Source organism: Pelophylax lessonae (assembly GCF_965119305.1).
Source record: "Pelophylax lessonae genome assembly, chromosome: 2".
Classification (NCBI taxonomy): Eukaryota; Metazoa; Chordata; class Amphibia; order Anura; family Ranidae; genus Pelophylax; species Pelophylax lessonae.
Genome location: NC_138769.1, coordinates 559954635 through 559976791, shown reverse-complemented (window position 1 = coordinate 559976791; position 22157 = coordinate 559954635). Strand labels below are relative to the sequence as shown.

Below are 22157 nucleotides of genomic sequence, written 5' to 3'. Positions count from 1 at the left end.
CAATTCAGCGTTAACAGGCATCTGACCAGCGTTAACCAGCTTCAAGTTAGCGTTGATAGGCATTCAGCCAGCGCCAAACAGCGATATTCAAGTGTTTCTGCTAAATGTGCCTAGTTTAGTTCCAGGAGTATCCCACTCATCCCTTCTCCCATCCAAGTCACCAAATAAATACAAAAAACCCTAAGATACTGGACTGGTCATTGTCTCAGTGCTCACACTTGGAGAACATGCTTAAATGTGTTGTTGTTGCTAGCAGTAACACAGGGGGACCATATCCAGCAAAACGGCTTGGAATTGTGCTACATAAGCAGTAAGTATATTCACAGCCTTTGCTCAATACTTTTGTGAAGCACCTTTGGCACTAATTACAGCCCCAAGTCTTTTTGAGTATGATGCTACAAGCTTGGAACACCTATCTTTGTGAAATTTCTCCCCTTCTTCTTTGCAGGACCTCTCAAGCTCCATTTGGTTGGATGGGGAGCATCCGTGCCAGTGTTGCCAACCGTCCGTATATTCACGGACAGCCCGTAAAATCAGGGCACTTTTCTCCTGCCCGTAAATGCCCGTAGCAGGAGAAAAGTGCCCGTTAAAATGATGGCTGCGGCGAGACTATGTGACTGCGCATGCGCGCCGTGCGCCTCGGACATCTCCGGACACTTCTGAACTAGTGAACTCATTGAGTCCTGCTCCGACTGTTTCCGAGTCCTCCCCGCCTGACGTGACCGCCTCAGGCTCCGCCTGTGTGTGCCCTCTGCCCTGCCCATGGCCCGGCGGGCCCGCCCAGAATGTTGAATCTCGATCTTCCCGCCACTGCCGCCGCGGCTGCTACCTACCTTCTCCAGCCTGAGGAGCCTGTTGCCGGACAGGGGACCGTGTGTGGAGAGACCCGACCAGCCCAGCCCAGGACAGGACAGGACTGTCTGCAGCAGTGCCACCAGCCAGCTGAGCTCCAGCCTCCAGTCCCACCACCCCGGCGTTCCCCCACCACGACGAGGACAAGCCAAGGATCCATCCATCTCTGCCTGGGCTTGGGCTGGCCTGGCACAGACACCACCACCATCGGCCATCCACTATCTCCACTCAGTCTCCAGTGAGATCTTCTTCACTTCTCCAGAGACCGTGAGTAGTACTCCTCCTAGGGCTAGGCTCCTACTTGTCTCCTCGCTCCCAGACCCAGTCCCCCCCCCCCAGCCTCAGGCCCCACCTGCAACCTCTCTGACTCTGACCCCCAGGCCCCAGTCCCAGTCCCCCCCCACCCAGGCCCCACCAGCTGCTGTCACCTCTGACCCCCTCAGCCCTGGCCCTGGCCTGAGCCCAGGGCAGGGCTGCTGAAGGATCCATCCATCCAGGAAACAGGATTCAATTTCCATCTATGGCCTCTCCTCGCTCCCAGTCCCCCCTAGGCCCCACCTGCCATCTCTGACTCACCCCGGTCACCCCCTGGCCTGAGCCTAGGGCAGGGCTGCTGAAGAATCCATCCATCCATCCAGGATTCCATCCATGGCCTCTCCTTGCTCCCAGTCCCCCCAGGCCCCACATGCCACCTCTGACCATCTCCTGTATCATGTCCGCAGTCTCTGACCACCTCCTGTACCATGTCCGCAGTCTCTGACCATCTCCTGTATCATGTCCGCAGTCTCTGACCATCTCCTGTATCAGGTCCGCAGTCTCTGACCATCTCCTGTATCATGTCCGCAGTCTCTGACCATCTCCTGTATCATGTCCGCAGTCTCTGACCATCTCCTGTATCATGTCCGCAGTCTCTGACCATCTCCTGTATCATGTCCGCAGTCTCTGACCATCTCCTGTATCATGTCCGCAGTCTCTGACCACCTCCTGTACCATGTCCACAGTCTCTGACCACCTCCTGTACCATGTCCGCAGTCTCTGACCACCTCCTGTACCATATCCGCAGTCTCTGACCATCTCTTGTCTTTTATCATGTCTGCAGGGGAGTCTGGACTCTGGAGAGGAGTCAAGAGTGAGAGCGCCGCCGGGATGGGGGTCATGGGAGAAGTCAGATGTGTGGGGCCTGCAGAGTGGAGACCAGAGCCGTCTGACTAAGCCCTGCACAGTGCACCTGAGAGGAGGTCAGTGACAGTGCCGCCAGACCAGTCTGATGGGGGGGGGGGGGTCACTGATGTAAGGGCCAGGGGGCACTGATATAAAGATCCCTCTATATTAGTAACCCCCCCCCATATCTTAATGTATTCACTTTGTGGAAGGTGGTCTCTGGTCACCAGATTGCCCCCCACATCAGAGTTCCTGGCGTTCCCCTTTACATCAGAGTCTGCAGGATTCTCCCCTTACAGTGCGAAGGGGGAACTCTGTGGACCCTGATGTAAAAGAGAACTCTGATGTAAAGGGGAATGCAGTGGACTCTGATATAAGGCGGTTTCTGGTCACCAGAGCACCCGCTTAAATCAGAGTTCCCCCTTAAATCAAGATCTGCAGCATTCCTCTTTATGTCACAGTTACACTGTAAGGGGGAATCCTGCACACTGATATATGGGGGAACTCTGTGCTGGCTGGGTTATATTAATCTGATCTTCATGTAAATGGAGAAATATGTTTTTTGACTTTTGTTTAACCTAAACACATTGCTAATAGCACTATCTACATGTTTATAGTTTAAGTATTGATATTTGCACGGTTTAGCACTGAAAACAGCCTGTTTATGTGCATTTTTGCAATGCCAGTAAAAAATTGGTGCCGTCCGTAAATTTTGGACGTTCTGCCAGTAAATTTCCCTCCGGGGGGTTGGCAACACTGATCCGTGCACAGCAATTTTCAGCTCTCTCCAGAGATGTTCAATCGGGTTTAAGTCTGGGCTCTGGCTTGGCTACTCAAGGACATTTACAGAGTTGTCCCCTAGCCACTTCTTTTTTATCTTGGCTGTGTGCTTAGGGTCATTGTCTTGTTGGAAGATGAACCTTCACCCTGATCTGAGGTCCAGAGCGCTCTGGAGCAGGTTTTCATCAAGGATGTCTCTGTAGATTGTTACATTCATCTTTCCCTCGATCTTGACTAGTCTCCCAGTTTCTATTGTTGAAAAACATCTCCACAGCATGATGCTGCCACCACCATGCTTCACTGTAGGGATGGTATTGGCCAATTGATGAGTGGTGCCTGGTTTCCTCCAGACATGACGCTTGTCATTTAGGCCAAAGAGTTCAATCCGTGTTTTATCAGACTCGTGGTCTGAGAGTCCTTCAGGTGCCTTTTGGCAAACTCGAGGCAGGCTGTCATGTGCCTTTTACTGAGGAGTGGCTTCCGTCTGGCCACTGTACCATACAGGTCTGATTGGTCTGAGTGTTGCAGAGATAGATGTTCTTCTGGGAGGTTCTCCTCTCTCCACAGAGAAATGATGGACCTCTGTCAGAATGACTATCTGGTTCTTGATCACCTCCCTGACTAAGGCCCCTCTCCCATGATCGCTCAATTTGGCCAGGCAGCCCGCTCTAGGAAGAGTCCTGGTGGTTCCAAACTTCTTCCATTTACAGATGATGGAGGCCACTGTGCTCATTGGGACCTTCAATGCTGCAGAAATTTTTCTGTACCCTTCCCCAGATCTCTGCTTTGATACAATCCTGTCTCAGGGGTCTACAGGTAATTTCATGGACTTCATGGCTTGGTTTGTGCTCTGACATGTACTGTTAACTTTGGGACCTTATATAGACAGGTGTGTGCCTTTCCAAATCATGTCCAATCAACTGAATTTACCACAAGTGGACTCCAGTCAAGTTGAAGAAACATCTCAAGGATGATCAGTGGAAACAAGATGCACCTGAGCTCAAATTTGAGTGTCATGGAAAAGGCTGTGAATACTTATGTACATGTTATTATTTTCCTTTTTTTATTTTAAATAAATTTCCAAAGGTTTCAAACATACTTCTTTCATGTTGTTATTATGAGGTACTGTTTGTAGCATTTTGAGAAAAATAATGAATCTAATCCATTTTGTAATAAGGCTGTAACCTAACAAAATGTGGAAAAAGTGCTGTGAATACTTTCCAGGATGCACTGTACATGTATGGACACATACAGTGCAAATGTAGGTACATATACTGTTCACAGTAATGACAGGTTTAGTGTAGATAACATAATAGAGTGTAAGGCCTCTTTCACACGAAGCGGACCGTATTTCGATCCGCTCCGGCACTTTTTTTTTTTTTTACGGACACTTGTGTCATCCGCATATCATCCCATCCGTTTGCGGATGATATACGGACATAATTTATATATATGGGATTGCGGATGTCAGCGGATGACACCGCTGACATCCGATTTTGCGTCCTTTCCGTTTTTTAAATGGAAGAAAAATAGGGTTCTGTTCCGTTCCAAAGAATGGAACAGAACTGAAAGGACGCAAATTGGATGTCAGCGGATAGTCATCCGCTGACATCCCCAATCCCATTGACATGCATTATGTCCGTATAATCACCTGCAAACGGATGGGATGATATAGGGACATACGGAACGCCCGCGTGAAAGAGGCCTAACAGTTTTACCATACTGAAAGTCTATAATTTTAATGAAGGTACTCATGTGAATTCCTGGCCTTTAGCAGGCAAAACAGTGGGAACAATTCTTATGAGCAACTGATTAACCAAGCAATAATCTTAGTAGCTGTGCATGTAATATAGACTGACCTTGATAAGTCCAGTCACCGATACCATTCAGCACACTCTCTGAATCCCCTGATGAAGTAAGTCGTAACACTGGACTTAAAGCCGACTCTTGATAGTATATATCATTATTGAAGATAAACACCTGGAAAGCACATCACATATCATCAAGTTACCACTCAGCAGTAGTTAGAGGGTTGAGACAAAACCATTTACCACAGACAGGGGTGCTTACAATTAACAGCTTTATTTATTTATGTAAAACCTTTATCCCAAAAAGAAAAAAATGGTTTTCTGAAAGGCTGGGTTCACACTATTGCGAATTGGATGCAGGTTTCCCCACATCCAGTTCGCATGGCAGGAGACTATGACCGGTTCTCAATGGAGCCAGTTCACACAACTCGGGGGCGGCCACGGTCCACACTGGAAAAGCGTCATGTGTGGCTTTGACTCAGTTTCGGGTCCGAATTCAGGCAAAAATTCAGACCTGATTTGCACCTGAAATGGAGAACTGGGACACACCGGACAACGTACTGCGAGCCGCGGACGTAGCTAGGGTGAACCTGGACTAACTGCTTAGAAAGTGTTAGGTAGGGTTCAGCTTTAACCTGTTAGTTAAGTCCATCTAAATCTTCTAGGCTAACACTACCCTCTACCCATGATAATGCTTCTGTCTGAAGGTGTCTCTGTTGCGCCTTCATTCAAGATTGAAACACCCTATAGCTGGATACACACAGACCGAAATTCAGCTGGTTTAGTGAGAACTGGCTGAATTTCAGTCTGTGTGCACCTTTGTTCTTTCAACAGAAGCCGGTCATTATAACAGTATTGTGGGGGGGGGGGGGAATACAATAGACAATAGAGCAGCGGGGTAAGCCCTTCATCCACATCACTTGTGTGCAGTGGCTTCACTAGGGGGGGAGGGCAGAGGGGACAACGGCCCTCCAAAATTACAGTCTGCCTCCCCATGTGCCCCCCCCCAAATAAAATGAAGCTATTTTAATTTTATTAAGCATTTAAAAACTTGCAAGACTGACTCAGATTCCTGCAGCCACCGCCGCGCTGGGATGAAACGCTCCTTCGCGGCGGTGCCACCTTTACAATTTCAATCAGGGACAGCCAGGCCAGCGACAGGAGGGCGCTCCTGAATCCTGAGTGATGGAGGAGGCGTGCCAGGCCAGCGGCAGACAGCAGGGTGATGTCACGAGAGTTGCAGGCGCCTGCCCTGTGTGACAGGTGAAGGGAGGAGCCAGCCAGAGCAGAGCAGAGGAGGACACATGAGGTCGAGGAGCGGCAGCAGCAGCAGGCCCAGGCTGGGGCGGCATCCATCCATTTAGACTCAGAGGTCAGGTCATGGACCAGGCTGCAGTCTCAGAGAGGGAGAGTGAGAATGAATGCACCAGCCTGAGCCCAGGACAGCTGAGCGGACAGAGCCATGGAAGGTGAAGAGGAGGAGCCAGGCCAGCCACAGCCAGAACAGAGCACACAGCACAGGACACGAGGAGCAGCAGCAGCAGCAGGCCCGCATCCATTTTAGAGGTCAGGTCACTGAGGTCAGTCACCGACCACCAGAGTCTGGTGAAGAGGAGGAGCCAGGCCAGCCACTGACAAATTGCTATGCTGCTAGTGCATAGCAGCTTTCTATTATATTATTTTATACAGTTGCGCTGAATTTTTATCTATTATTATAGGCCAGCCACTGAGCCACAGCCAGACAGCACGGGGGTCAGGACACGAGGCGCAGCGGGCTCAGGGCATCCATTCTAGAGCAAGGTCAGCCAGATCACAGGAACAGTCCAGGTGTGAAGACTGAGGGCACCGCACCAGCTCAGCAGACAGAGGCACCGCCATCACACCAGCCCAGCAGAAAGAGGCACCGCCACCGCACCAGCCCAGCAGACAGAGGCATTGCCACCGCACCAGCCCAGAAGACAGAGGCACCGCCACCGCACCAGCCCCGACCAGCCCAGCCCAGCAGACAGAGGCATCGCCACCGCACCAGCCCAGCCCAGCAGACAGAGGCATCGCCACCGCACCAGCCCAGCCCAGCAGACAGAGGCATCGCCACCGAACCAGCCCATTCCAGCAGACAGAGGCACCGCCACTGCACCAGCCCAGCAGACAGAGGCACCTCCACCGCACCAGCCTAGCCCAGCATACAGAGGCACCGCACCAGCCCAGCAGACAGAGGCACCGCACCAGCCCAGCCCAGCAGACAGAGGCACCGCACCAGCCCAGCCCAGCAGAAAGAGGCACCGCACCAGCCCAGCCCAGCAGACAGAGGCACCGAATCAGCCCAGCCCAGCAGACAGAGCGCCACGGAAGGTGAAGAGGAGGAGACAGCCACTGAGCACAAAAGAAAACGCATACCTAAGTCGCACCAGAAAATGAAAATGGTGTACCAATCACACATGTGAGGAATCGCCGCAATTTCCAGAGAATAATTCCAGAAAAATACATCCTCTATAACTCTAAACTGGTAACCGTTAAAAATTTTTTAAAGTGTCGCCTATGGAGATATCGTAGTTGTCACCATTTCACGAGTGTGCGCAATTTTAAACTGTAACATGTTTGGTATCTATTTACTTGGCGTGACATTATCTTTCACAATATACAAAAAAATTGGGCTAACTTTACTGTTTAGTTTCTTTTTAAATGCAGTCAAATTAATTTTTTCCCACAAAATTGCATTTGAAAGACCTCTGCGCAAATACCGCATGACAAAAAATATTGTCTTTGCTAAAAAAAAAAAAAAATATAAATATATATATATATATATATATATATATATATATATAATGTTTGGGGGTTGTAAGTCATTTTCTAGCAAAAAATACTGATTTTAACTTGTAAACAACATGTGTCAGAAATAGGCTTGGTCCTTAAGTCTTCAAAACAGTAGAGAACAGAGCTGCTTAGGCTATGTGAACTTCAAAGATAATCTTCAGGAATTAAAGTAGCAAAGCAAAGAGCAACATAAGCAATACAAACATCAAAGGTGTTTTCCAAGATCAATGCAGTATAACAACTATGTCCTTAAAGTACCGCTAAAGGCTCCTATATGGCAGTCTAAACAAGTTCAAAATTCAGTTATTATGTAAAACACAAGTCTCATAAACTATCGGTAACACTGTTCCCGTAGGGCTTGCTGTGTGATGACTTCTTGGGCCTCCTCTGATTACCTGCAGACAGTCATCCATCTTTACTTCCAGTTGCTCGTTACTCAATAAACAGTCCAGGGGTTTTGGTTTCGTATTTATCGTGGAACTTGAATGGGAGAAGGGAATAGTGGGATACTCCAACTTGAGCTATTTACAGTTGATAAGGACAACTCTCACTTGGCCTCACCAGGTTATTTGTGGAAGCAGACACACTACTTTAACCATAATTCTTCCTTACAAGTGGCAGTAAGTCCTCTTGCTCTCTCTAGCAGCAGACTTGATAAAACTACATTATCTTCAGGACACTCTCTAGCATCCCCTTGACTGACACCCGTCCACTGACTCCACTGTACTCACTATATGCAGAATCAGACCCTTTCAAGTGTCTCCCTTCCAGCCAGCTCTGCAGGACATCAGGGTTCAGCTCCTCTCTGACTCTTAAGGCCCTCAGGTTGACCACCTGAGGCCGCATGGCAACTTCTACAGAGGAAGGGCATCCGCCCCCTCCCTCTGGGAGCCCACTCTCCATCTAAAAGACCCAAAGCATATGTGCCCTTGGCATTTTTACAGTATCCCAGCATGCACCAAGGCACTTTCCTCTGCCAATCACCAGGGCTGTACTAAATGCCTATGCACTCATTTGTCAGGTTTCCTCCCACTATCCAATATGCCTCCCTATTGGACCAGCCTGAAACACTTCAGACACACTGAGTTGCACCTGAGCACCATGAGCAGACCTCACTAACAGATCCTGCTCTCTGATAGGCAGAGAGCAACATACATTTACCTGGCTATCTCTCTGGTAAGCAGAAAAGATCCAATAACTATTTTCTCTATTCTAGCACCTACCTAGTAGGGTGCTACATATACAGAAAAGTTCCTTTACCTCCTTTGCCTGAGCTAAATCCTCCTTCATTAGTGTCTCACACTTTAGAGGCTCCCCCTCCTAGGCACTTCAGCCTGAAATAACATAGTTTCAGCAACAGAGGCGGTGCTTTCAATCAAAAAAACCATTGGGCTGGACTAGGTGTGGTCAAGTTCTGACTGACAAAGTACAGGCTTGTGATACACATAACCTGAACTGTAGCTGATAACTGCTGCTGACCTTTTTGCTTTTTTTTGTAGCTGTATTATCCTCCTGCAGTGTGGGCGGTGTTAAATTGAATATTCATTAGTGCAAAAGTGCAGCAGCCATCTTTAAGGAGACCACTTTGCAATGTTCGTCTATAAAGTGGGCTGGGTCTGAGGTGATCCTGGAGGTGATTGACTGATGCAACAGATCAAGGAGAAGGGGTCTGCAGGCTGGGGAGGAGAGAGGAGAGGACTGTCTTGAAAAAAGCAGATGTGTAGGAAAAAGACTGGGCTGCTGCTGCTGACTGAACAGAATACAGCAATGGCTGACCACAATCGGGACAAGCAAATAGAATACTCACCTTGCCTCAGAGATCAAAAACTTTCTACCTTGGGGGGTTGTGAGGTGTGCTTTGGATGCCTTGAGAGAACAGGCTGTACTGGAGATTACTCTTACTGCTTGTCTGAGGATACCCTACATGCGTCCGCAGACCCAGAGGTCGGTGCTCTGGGTCTGGTAAGAAACTAACATCACACAAGTTAATCTGTTATCTGCTTTCTTCAAGGGCCCCAATTCACATTTGTCTGCAGGAATCCTAATAGAAGACCTAGATGACCTCAGAGAATGGATTGCTAAGTTACAGATGGGAGTCATACAGGAATCCAGAAATCCATATGCTTCTCCCATTGTGGTGGTGAGGAAGAAAAATGGATCACTGAGAATGTGCATTCACTTTCCCGCCCTGAACAAAAAAAAACTATTCCAGACCAGTACACCACTCCTTGAAAAGAAGACACTCGCAATGTTGGGGAGCAAATGAGTCAGTGTGTTGGACCTGGGAAGCAAGTTCCATCAGATCCCCATGCACCCTGAGGATGGAGAGAAAACCTCTTTATCTACCCGACTGGATCCTTTGAGTTTAATCTGATGCCACAAGCTCAAACAGGAGCCCCTGACACATCATAGCATTTGATGGAACGAATTCTTGGATACGTGACCTATGGACAAAAAAATAGAAAAATTGTCCCCTTAAGTTACTGACCCTCAATAGACATAATCGATTAAATTGGCAAAACAAAAAGTGTAAAAGAAGGGGAAAAGAAAAACCTAGCAAGTATTCCCCATAGAGGTGGGAGCTATCAGTAAAGAGCCTATAGCTATAACTGAGATAGAAACCAGATTTTGCTCAACCAAAATAAAATACCCTCAAATAAATATCAGTAAAAGACAAATGTTCAACTCACTGAGCCATATGGAAAAAGCTATATAATTACAATAACATTTGCTTTCATTAAAAAACCATTGGTACCACATCTCACAAACACACTCATACAATTAAAACCTAAACACTTTCTCACAGCCTAGTCAATGGCCATAAGTTGCAACAATGGAATCCATAGCTTATAGGGTTAAAGTGACCTAGTGTTCCTACAGGATCCAATGGATATAGGATGCTCCAGATCATAAATTAAATTTTTACAAGTGTGGATGATCATACATCATGAGCCCGCCATTGTGGGGAATATAGCATAGTGCACAATCCAAACTTTGATGTTAGTAGGTGGAATTAACTCCATGGTGGATATCAATATGGGCGTGATGCACAAACAGTTGCAGTGGTCTAGAGGGGCCCCTTGTCAAAGCTTAGTACACCAACTGGCTATGCTAAGAGTACAAGGTTCAGGCTTGTGCAGTACTGCCAAGGATTGTCCATCAATGCTTCGACCAACCCTCTCCCAGTGTAGATAAAAAAAATTCAGTCCTCCCAAACTGCACTTGAATGGGGTCAACTGGATGTCCCTGGTAAGGTAACAAGGTAGTCCATATAGGTTCCACAACAGAAGCTTGAAAGAGAATGTATACTTATTGAGTCCATTTCTCCAAGGTGGTCTCTATATTGGATCTGTTTGGTAAGCAGTCCATTAATTATTGCATGATCCTAATCCAGGTTTGGTCATAGTTGAGGAGGATGATCCATAGCCTGACCGGTTTCTTCTGACCTCTGCCAGCTGCTTCAGAGGCTGTTCAGGATTTGAATACATAAACCTTATTGAACTGTTGAGTACTTGGATGACAGTCTTTTTTGTACGTACTTTACAAGAGCATGAGGAGGGTTTGGAGAAAGTTGAAGTGACACTACAGTATGAAGAAGGGCTGTAATCTTCTCTTGAGAAGTGCCGGTTCTATTAGTCATTGATCACTTACCATGGGCATGATAAGAGGGTGGCCACTGACCCAAAGAATTTGGAAGCCATTACCACCTGCATCAGGCCCAAAATGTGAATGAGCTGATATCATTTCTGGGGTTCTATTCCTACTAGGAGGTTTGTGAAGGGGTTTCTAAGGCTAGCCCCACCCTCACCGAGCTCCTGCGGGCTGAAATAGATGAAGAACAAAAGGCGGGTGCCCTGGGTCTGGAAAGAGACTAACATTGCACAAGTCAATCTGTTGTCTGCAGGGCCCCAACTTTGCCTGTCAATAAGTTCCTTTTTTTTCTTTCATCAATCACTGGCCAGTGGGATAAATGGGGACTGGTATAACAAGTTAGGACTGTCTCAACATACGATTACTAGATAAATAAAGTTCAGGTCTGTTAATTACTGTTAGTCAGAATAGTGCAGGTATTTAACCATATCTATCAGAGTAATATTATTGTCTTATTGATTTTAAAATAAGTACACTTGCTAATCCTTATTTCATTTAGGTCATGCTTGGCCTCATAAATCCTTTGAAATACCTCAAAGTGTGTCTATAAATTCTGGGTGAGCGGGGTGTATCTATTTCAGGTATGCAGAGAGATCACAAAACAATTCAATAGCCCCTGTGGGGGTAGCACAATTAATGGCAGTGACATTGCTGACAGCCACGGCCCCCCAATGATCTCCTCCATCTACTGTGGTGCATGCAAGCACAGCCTGCAAGAGAGTGGCAACACTGCTCTGAATTTAGGAACAGTGCAGCATTGTTGTCACAGCATCGCAGGAAGCTTAATTAGGTGGACTTCATTGGCAGGCTCAGCAAGTATTTGTAAGCCCTTGCAGGAGGTCTAAGAAAAAACTTCAGAAACTCTTATAAATAAGTGTTGCTGTTCATATTTTTTTTAAGGGTAGGCCATAGCTGTACTTAAAAAAAGTAGAAGTGGTAGTAAGAAAAAGGTCTAATCCAAATGTCTTATGGCACTCTTAAAACCAAATGTAGAATTATTTCAGAATCTCTCTTATCCATATAGATTTCTCTTATATTACATAATGTAGATTACAAACAAAGATATCAGGCACCATAGCACATATTCTATTTGACTTATAGCCTGAGCATGGGTTAGGGTTCCCTTTGACTGAGTAAGGAAAAGCAAGGTTCATATAGCATTGAGACATACAGAATTCCCAGAGAAATGCTGCACATGAGATGAGTAGAAAATCTTTGGATTCTATCATAACAAAATGATTAAAGATCACATTTTAGCACTTTCAGAAAGTTTCCATCCTCTTCATGCAAGTGAATTCCTAAGTATGTAGGTCACATCTCATAAGTACTCATTTTCAAAGCATTTGCTGAGTGCTGCACTTATTCTCTTGTAATCAAATCATCAGACTAGCAGAAACATTCATATCACATCTGTCCATCTAGAACAGTTTAGAAATGTATCAGTTCTACTTCATGAAAGTCCTTTCTATACCATGATCTTATTCATTTTTTCAGTTCAATGCTCTGCTTTTTTGAGGCCAAGAAGTCATCTTCATAATTTTTGCAGTGGCGGAGCCAGAGGGCTTGCTGGGGTGGCAATGGCCACCCCAGACAAAGTCCTTGCCACCCCTGTTGCCACCCCGCTTATGGGCGTCCGCAATTCCAAATTCCACACACAATATCTGTTTGCTTTCGTGCAGCGCTGATCGCCACCAAATCACAAACTTGGTCCGCCTGCCGGCTCTGGCTCCCTCCTCTCTCTGTCTTCTGCTGCCCTGCGGACAGCTGTAGGGGGCGGGCCGGGGATTCCCTGCTGCTGATGTCAGTCAGGAGGGGCGGAGCTGCAGCCTGTGGAGGAGAGGAGCCTCAGCGTGCCCTGGAGAGGAAGCGGGACTGGGAGTGACCTGACACGTGACCTGAGCGGCGGCGATGAAGAGTAGTAAGTCTGATTGTCACTGTCACTCAACTCCAGCTGCCCTATATATACTGCTCATCCAGCCCCATCCTGCCAAAACCCTATAATTCCTGCCTACCCAACTCCATCCTTATTGCCTGCCTACTCGACTGCATTCACTAGGAATGCCTGCTTACTAAACTCCTCCCTGCCCCCACTTCATACTGCCTCCAACCAAACTCCATCTTACCCTGACCCTACCTACTGCCTGCCTACCCAGCTCTCTACTGCCAGCCTAAATTCAAATTCATCCTGCAACAAACCTGTACTGCCTGCCTATCCAACTGCCCTATATAGACTTCTCACCCATCTCCATAGTGCCCCCACTCTATACTGCCTGCCTACTCAACTCTATCCTGCCCCCACCCCATACTTCATCCACCCAGAATGACTGCCTCCTTATGCAAGTCCATCCTAACCTGACCCTGTACTGCCTACCTACCCAGCTCTATACTAGAACCCTAAATCCATCCTGCCCCCACCCTGTACTGCCTGCCTAACCACTTGCCCTATATAGACCGCCTACCTACGTCTATCCTGCCTCCACCTCCACCTCATTCTGCCTGCCAACCCAATGCTATATAAACTTCCCACCCACATACCCTGTTCACTGATCTTCTTTCTGTCTCTGCGCAACATTGCCACCCATTTTCACCCTGCCCACTTCCCTTATATAGCCTGCCCACCCAACTATATTCTGCCTCCGCATACCCTTTCCATTTCTGCCCACCTCCCATTTATAGAATATCCATCCACCTCCATCCTGCCCCTACAAAACCTGTCTTCATCTTGCCTTCCTTCCCCTATATACTGTAGTGTGCCTATCCACCTCCATCCTGCCTCTACATAACCTGACCATCCATCTTCACCATTCTCATCTCCTTTATATATACTGCCCACACACCTTCAGGCTGACCATCCATCTTTATCCTGCCACTTTGTATATTGACCCCTCAAAATAATACCTTGCCACCCCTTTGCCACCCCTGTTTTAAAAGTCTAGCTCCACCACTGAATTTATGTAACATACTTCTGGTTGTGTCGAAGACGGCTAATCTATGATGTCACCATTGAGGAAGGCTTTTTCGCAGTGATATCTTACAATCATATCACAAATGATGCCTATACTGTAGTTCTTAAATTAAAATTAAACTCTGGTTTAAAAAATATATTCAAGTTACATAGTTTCATAGATGGTAAGGTTGAAAAAAGACAATAGTCCATCCAGGTAAACCTGTGTTGGTGTGTGTGCGTGTAGAAATAATTTCCACTATCCCGTATATATTTTTAGCGAAGATAAGTATTTATTCTTAACTCATACAAGTATTTTCTTCACAGCCTTCTCCAAATCTCCAATCTTTTTTCTTTTTCTGCTGTCATCTGTCTTCCGGTCATAGGATGGCTACATTCGTTCTCTATGGTCCCACAATATAAAGGAACGTATCCACCCTCTCTTGCTTACTCCCAGAACAGACTAGGGAATTTGGAATATGGGATTTGTAGTGTGAATATAGCAGTGCATATAACTGCATATAGCATGCACTTCTTGTTACAAACAAATGGAAAGAAGGGAAAAAAACGGAATTTTTGTAAAATCTTACCTGTAAAATTCCTTTCTCTGAGTCCTCCGACAGTCGCCGCCTCTTCATATTCGTCACATATGGGGTATTAGACTTTGCTCCGAAGGAGTAGCTAGGCAACAGAATATGTTAACAATAAAGCTTTAACATATCCCACCCTCAAGGGGTGGTCCCCTCAGTCAATACCCTCCTACTTCCTGCAACCATATCTCAGTTTTAGTGGAATAGCAGTAGAGTATACATTCAAACCCCAAAAGAGGGGCGGGGGCGGCGACTGTCGGAGGACTCAGAGAAAGGAATTTTACAGGTAAGATTTTACAAAAATTCCGTTTTCTCTTACGTCCTCCGACAGTCGCCGCCTCTTCATATTCGTCACATATGGGGACGTCCCAAAGCAGTGCAAACATGAGGGGTGGGAAACGCATCCGCGCCGAAAGGCAACGCAGTCTCCACATCAAAGAAAGGAACCTTACCAAAGGAAGGAAACCAGCTGGGCAACAGCAAAAATAAGTGCTCAACAGGAGCAACAACCCAGGAAAAGACAAAAAACCAGGGGATACAAAACTTATCCCAACAGCCAGGAGTCCCCAACAAGGGACCCTAGGGAACAGCCGCACTAAGAACCTTGCGGCCAAAGGAAGCATCCGCCGATGCCTGAACATCTACTTTGTAGAATTTTGTGAAAGTGTGTACGGTCGACCAAGTCGCCGCCTTACACACCTGGGCTACAGAAGCCCCATGACGACAGGCCCAAGACGTACTCAGAGATCTAGTAGAGTGCGCCTTCACAGGCACAGGGGGAACCTTCCCCTGCAAGGCATAGGCCTGTTCAATGGTCTGCCTGATCCATTTGGCAATGGTAGAGGCGGAAGCCGCCATGCCCTTCCGAGGACCCTCTGGAAGAACAAACAAGGAGTCCGTCTTTCGAAAAGACTCAGTCGATTTAAGGTAAACCCTAATCGCCCGAACAACATCCAGAGAATGTAGTCTCACCTCCTTTGGATGTTTAGGCTTCGTGCACAACGAAGGCAAAACAATGTCCTCGTTAAGATGGAATTCCGAAACTCGTTTCGGCAGAAAAGAAGGATTAGGTCGCAAGACCACCTTATCCAAATGAACAACCAGGTACGGAGACTTGCAGGACAAAGCCGCCAGTTCCGACACTCTGCGAGCCGAAGTGATCGCCACCAAAAAGGCGACCTTTTTGGACAACATAGACAACGATATCTCCCTGATCTGTTCAAAAGGAGCACGTTGTAACACAGACAGGACTAGATTCAAGTCCCAAGGGGGCAAAGGATCCCTCCTAGGAGGAACCAGATGCCGCACACCCTGAATAAAAGTGCCAACCAAGGAGTTGGAAGCCACGGGACGTTGAAACAGAACGGCCAGCGCAGACACCTGACCCTTTATCGTAGCCAGCGCCAAACGCTGATCGACACCCGTCTGAAGGAAAGACAGCACACGGGAAACCGAGTACGTGCGGGGTGAAAACCCCCTGGACTCACACCAGGCAAAATAGTACGGTAATAAACCTTTCCCGAGGAAGACTTCCTCGCGTTGATCAAGGTATGAACAACCTCTGGAGAGAGACCCTTCTCCTTCAGGACCTCGGTCTCAACAGCCAGGCCGTCAAAGCCAGCGACTGTAAAGCAGGATGGTAAATCGGTCCTTGAGACAGTAGATCGTCCCGAAGAGGCAGACGCCAGGGGGCGTCGACCGCCAGATTCACGAGGTCTGCGTACCAGGACCGGCGAGGCCAGTCCGGTGCCACAAGAATCACCGTGCTGCGTTCCGAGTGTAACCTGCGAAGGAACCGGGACAGCAACTGAATCGGTGGAAACGCGTACATCAGCCTGTACTGATGCCACGGGGCCACTAACGCGTCCGACGCGTCTGCCCGAGGGTCGCGCGTCCTTGCCACGAACCTCTTCACCTTGTAGTTGAGGCGAGACGCGAACAGGTCCACATCTGGAAGACCCCACTTCGCGCACAACATCTGGAAGACAGCCGGGTGGAGAGACCATTCCCCCTGATCCAGGGTCTGGCGACTCAGATAGTCCGCCTGCCAGTTCTCCACTCCCGGAATGTGAACCGCCGTTATCGCCGGGACATGAGTCTCGGCCCAAGACAGAATGTCGGCCACTTCTCGAGCCGCTCGGGCACTCCTGGTGCCCCCTTGGTGGTTGATGTAGGCCACCGCCGTGGCATTGTCCGTCTGCACCCGAACCGGGCAGCCCTGCAGCCGGTCCGTCCAGCGATGAAGACAGAGCCTTATCGCACGCAATTCCAGAATGTTGATCGGGAGGGAAGACTCCCCTTCCGACCAGGTCCCCTGGGCGGACAGAACGCCCAGAACACCACCCCAGCCCGACAGGCTGGCATCCGTGGTGATTATCGTCCATGAGATCGGACGAAACGACTTGCCCCCGGACACCAACGGGGACTGGAGCCACCACAGAAGGTTTTCCCTGGTGCGATGACTCAACGAGATCTGAAGATCCAGAGATTGAGGTCGCCCGTCCCACTTGGACAAGATCTCCGCCTGGAGACCCCGCGTGTGAAACTGCGCGAAAGGAATCGCCTCGAAAGCCGAGACCATCAATCCCAGACATCTCATACACGTCCGCAGAGACGAGTTCGGAACGTCCCTGAGGGACCTGACTTCCTCCTGAAGAGTCCTGAGTTTGTCTTCCGGCAGGAAGACCTTCGCCTGCACCGAGTCCAGTATCATTCCCAGATAGGGAAGACGAACCGACGGACTCAGTGTCGACTTTGGAACATTTATCGTCCAACCGAACTCCTGCAGAGTTTGCATCGTGACAGACAGGTCCTTCTCCAGACCCTGACTGGTCGCAGACCGAATCAGAATGTCGTCCAGATACCCCAGGACAGAAATGCCCTGGGCTCTCAATAATGCCAGAACCGGTGCAAGCACCTTGGTGAAGACCCGCGGAGCCGAGGCGAGCCCAAAGGGCAACGCCACGAACTGGTAGTGATCCTCCGCAATGGCAAATCGAAGGTATCTCTGATGACCCTCGAATATGGGGATGTGAAGATACGCATCCTTCAAATCGATGGAGGCCATGAATTCCCCCGGAACCAGGGCAGCCACCACCGAGCGCAGGGATTCCATGCGGAACTTGCGAACCCGCACAGAGCGGTTCAGAGCTTTCAAGTCCAGAATAGGACGAACCTTGCCCTCCTTTCTGGGCACGGTGAACAGATTGGAATAAAACCCCCGAAATCTGTCCCGATGAGGCACCGGAACCACCACTCCCTGAGCCCTCAGGTCCCGCACCGCCAGGTGCAGATCCCGCAGGCGCTCTGGAGACAGTTGTAGATTTGAGGGAAAAAATCTGCTCTCTGGCCGAGAGAGAAACTCGATCTTGTAACCAGATCGAACGATTTCCAGAACCCATCTGTCCCGCACACGGGCCAACCAGGGCTGAAGAAAACCGAGCAAGCGTCCCCCCACCCCAAAACTGGGTGAGGGCGCCCCTTCAGGCCGAACTGTTATGGGCCGCAGGTCCGGATTGGCCGGACTTCTGTTTCCCAGACCAGGGTTTCTTCTGAGAGCCCTGGCCCTTGAACGGTTTTCTTCGTCCGAAGAACTAACTAATGCTGACAAAAATAACAGCTAAGTAAAGGTAGAGAGAAAACTCAAACAAAATATCAAAAAGAAGAAAGAGTCTGGGACAAAAAGTCCCAGCACAGAGAGAGCCAGCCACTCCTGACAAGCTAGACATTAAAACTGAGATATGGTTGCAGGAAGTAGGAGGGTATTGACTGAGGGGACCACCCCTTGAGGGTGGGATATGTTAAAGCTTTATTGTTAACATATTCTGTTGCCTAGCTACTCCTTCGGAGCAAAGTCTAATACCCCATATGTGACGAATATGAAGAGGCGGCGACTGTCGGAGGACGTAAGAGAAAAGAAGAGTTTCAGGAGGTTACTGAGGACGTTACAAGGAGGTCATTAAAGTGATAGTAAAGTCAAGGTTTTTTTTCTTAAAATAAAAAAGAGGTTTGTACTTACCTGCTCTGTGTATTGGTATTGCACAGAGCGGTCCCTTACTTCCTCTTTGAGGGTCCCCTGTCTGGGCTGTCCGCTCCACCTCTTCTTCGAGTGCCCTTAATAGCAAGCCTTTTGCTATGAGCTGTACGCATCTATAGACACACACAGTGCAGATCAGTCCATCTGCCGACTCCCACCTCACAGAATTTAAGTGACAGCAGCAGGAGCCAATGGCTACTACTGCTCTCAATAAAGCCTGTGAATACACAAAGAGAGGAGAGCAGGGGTGTTTACGGAAGGCAACTACAAGAGAGGGGCGCACTGACCTAGTGCATTACCACTAAAAAGGTTTAATAAAATCCAAAAATGATATACATTATACTCGCAAACAATGGTAGATAGCACACATGTAAACACAATCAGACAAATCGTCTCCAAATTGTTCAAGGCACTTTACAGTGCATGCTGATGTGCTGGTGTCCGCACAAATATAGTTAGGCTGACGCGTTTCGAGGGCGAACCCTCTTCCTCAGAGCCAAAAACTGCTACTGAACCACAACCCGCATTGGCAAGGTATTAAATAGTCGGTTTTCTCCAACCACCAGCATGCTGTCCCGCCTCACAGGGAGCAAGGGTCAGGGGGGTGAGGGATGGATTATGGCCCGCCTCACAGAATGTGAGTGACAGCAGCAGGAGCCAATGGCTGCTACTGCTCTCAATAAAGCCTGTGAATACACAAAGAGAGGAGAGCAGGGGTGTTTACGGAAGGCAACCACAAGAGAGGGGCGCACTGACCTAGTGCATTACCACTAAAAAGGTTTAATAAAATCCAAAAATGACATACATTATACTCGCAAACAATGTTAGATAGCACACATGTAAACACAATCAGACAAATCGTCTCCAAATTGTTCAAGGCACTTTACAGTGCATGCTGACGTGCTGGTGTCCGCACAAATCTAGTTAGGCTGACGCGTTTCGAGGGCGAACCCTCTTCCTCAGAGCCAAAAACTGCTACTGAACCACAACCCGCATTGGCAAGGTATTAAATAGTCGGTTTGCTCCAACCACCAGCATGCTGTCTCGCCTCACAGGGAGCAAGGGTTAGGGGGGTGAGGGATGGATTATGGCCCGCCTCACAGAATGTGAGTGACAGCAGCAGGAGCCAATGGCTGCTACTGCTCTCAATAAAGCCTGTGAATACACAAAGAGAGGAGAGCAGGGGTGTTTACGGAAGGGACCTAGAAAAGCTCAGACACTACCCAAAGTACCCGACACCATCCAAAGCTTTGCGTGTCAGAATGACCAGGCATTTGGAAAAGCATGCAGTACTAAAAGCTTCTGAAGGTAAGTACAAGCACCTCTGCAGGTATGTGCAGTACTTCATACCTATCAGCAGACTTTTGAAATTGATAATAAAACTCAGTATATTTTAGTGAGTAGCCTTTTACAACCAATCTTGCTTTTTATCTGTGGTCTTTCAGAGTATCAGATGGGTTTAAAAACCCATTTAAATCCAATTATGTTCTTGCCTTTAGGTAAGGTAATAAATTCCCAGGCATGGAGCCACTTGAATGATGCTAACTGTTTATCCGCCATTGCTTTCTCCTGGATATTTCCTTAGATGACTCTGGCTCAGCCCATGGTATCAAATAAACCATGCAGGATACTGTTGGGTTGGAAAGCATACTGTATACTGAAACTAGCAGATTTTAAAGACCGACATTTCAGGAGGTTCAAGGTGTTCTTTTGTAGTAGTTGTTTTTTTGTTCCTTGTATTGGAGGGGTTCGGGCTCAGGTTTTTTTGTCTGTTCCTGAAACTTGCAACACTTCATTAGATTTTTAATACATGGGGCCTTATACTCCTGCTGATTGTGATGTTGTTGTCTTGATGCTGAATTATTTACTCGCTGTAACCTACAAGTATACTTTCCTTTGCATATGCTTCACATTTTGTGTATTTTTTCCTTAGAAATTTGTAAGCTTTGCCTTCCAAAAAATGTAATCTATTTCAGGTCAGGCTTCGATTTCAAAGTTCATATAGAGTTTTCTCAGCAACAGTTTCTCAGTAGGAGGTTATTGATATAATTGTCTCTTCCCGTTATGTGTCTGGCGTATCTACATTAAAAAAATCTTACGTCTAATATTTAGAAGATAAAGAATGTTTTGCAATGCCATTTTATGTTAGAGAAATCTGACACATCCTTCCATATTTTCTCAGAATGGCTTTTTTTTGCCACTTGCGTACTCCTTATTTGTATGGAGCACTTTTTCAAAAATATTGATATATTATAAATTATTATTATAACATATAAAGATATTGTTAAAACAGAATGCAAGGCCAACAAAACTCAAATGAGTAATAAAAAAAAAAAAAAAAAAAAAGCAGCTATCACTGCAATACTCCATATGGCCTTGTCTGCAAGAGGTGCTCTTTTTCCAGGTTAAATGACGATTAGCACCATTCAACCCACTTTCTATAAGCATGGACTATCATGGATCCACCCCCAGTTGGTGCATCACCCACAGCACTGAAGATTGCACACACCTCATTGTGTGAGTGCTGTCTAGTGCTGGAGTATGGACCAGCCAATCCCAGTCAATGATGAACAATAGGAAGGACCCATGGTATCCAGAAGACTGCTAGATTAAAGCATTATATACATTTTTAAAACAGGTGCTGAGGCATTGGTTAAAGGTGGAAATGGGATTTAAAGCTGAATTCCAGGCAATACTTATTCAACTCAGACTGCAAGGTGAATCTGCTTGTTTACTACATTCTGTGTTCATTTTTTAATCTGGTAGATTGTGTAAAAGCCTGAAAGATCCCATACACTCAGCTTTAATTATAGAAGTTCCAGTATTGATGACCAGTGACCACTGGTCATAGGAGTAAATTATTGGACATTTCATTAAGTGCAATTGGCCACCACGTGATGTGGGATTGCCTGACATTGCATTGTGCTAAAAAACAGTGCGTCCTTCCATACTTTTTTAATGCACACTGCCCACACACCAATGCAACACAGCGGTGTGAACAGTGCTTCCAGAAAGTATTCACAGTGCTTCACTTTTTCCACATTTTGTTATGTTACAGCCTTATTACAAAATGGATTAAATTCAATATTTTCTTCAAAATTCTACAATCAATATCCCATAATGGCAACGTGAAAGAAGTTTGTTTGAAATCTTTGCAAATTTATTTTTAAAAAAAACGGAAAAAAAAGAAACATGTACATAAGTATTCACAGCCTTTGTCATGACACTCAGAACTGAGCTCAGGTGCACGCTGTTTCCACTGATCATCCTTGAGATATTTCTACAACTTGACTGGAGTCCACCTGTAGTAAATTCAGTTGATTAGACATAATTTGGAAAGGCACACACTTGTCTATATAAGGTCCCACAGTTACAGTGCATTTCAGAGCACAGACCAAGCCATGAAGTCCAAGGAATTCTGTATACTTCCGAGACAGGATTATATCAAGGCACAGATCTGGGTAAAGGTACAGAAAATGTTTGCAGCATTGAAGGGCCCAGTGAGCATGGTAGCCTCCATC

The 22157-nt window shown here is 47.2% G+C and overlaps 1 protein-coding gene across 2 annotated transcripts in view; it reads right to left on the bottom strand.

Moving 5' to 3' along the window:
• LOC309546288 (inactive dipeptidyl peptidase 10-like) overlaps positions 1-22157 on the bottom strand; it is a 334481-nt gene that overhangs the window by 145047 nt on the left and 167277 nt on the right. For both annotated transcript variants that reach the window (XM_082245881.1, XM_082245882.1), the window contains exon 8: positions 4653-4773. In XM_082245881.1, coding sequence (XP_082102007.1) covers positions 4653-4773 — 121 coding nt within the window. The remainder of the gene's footprint in view (positions 1-4652; positions 4774-22157) is intronic.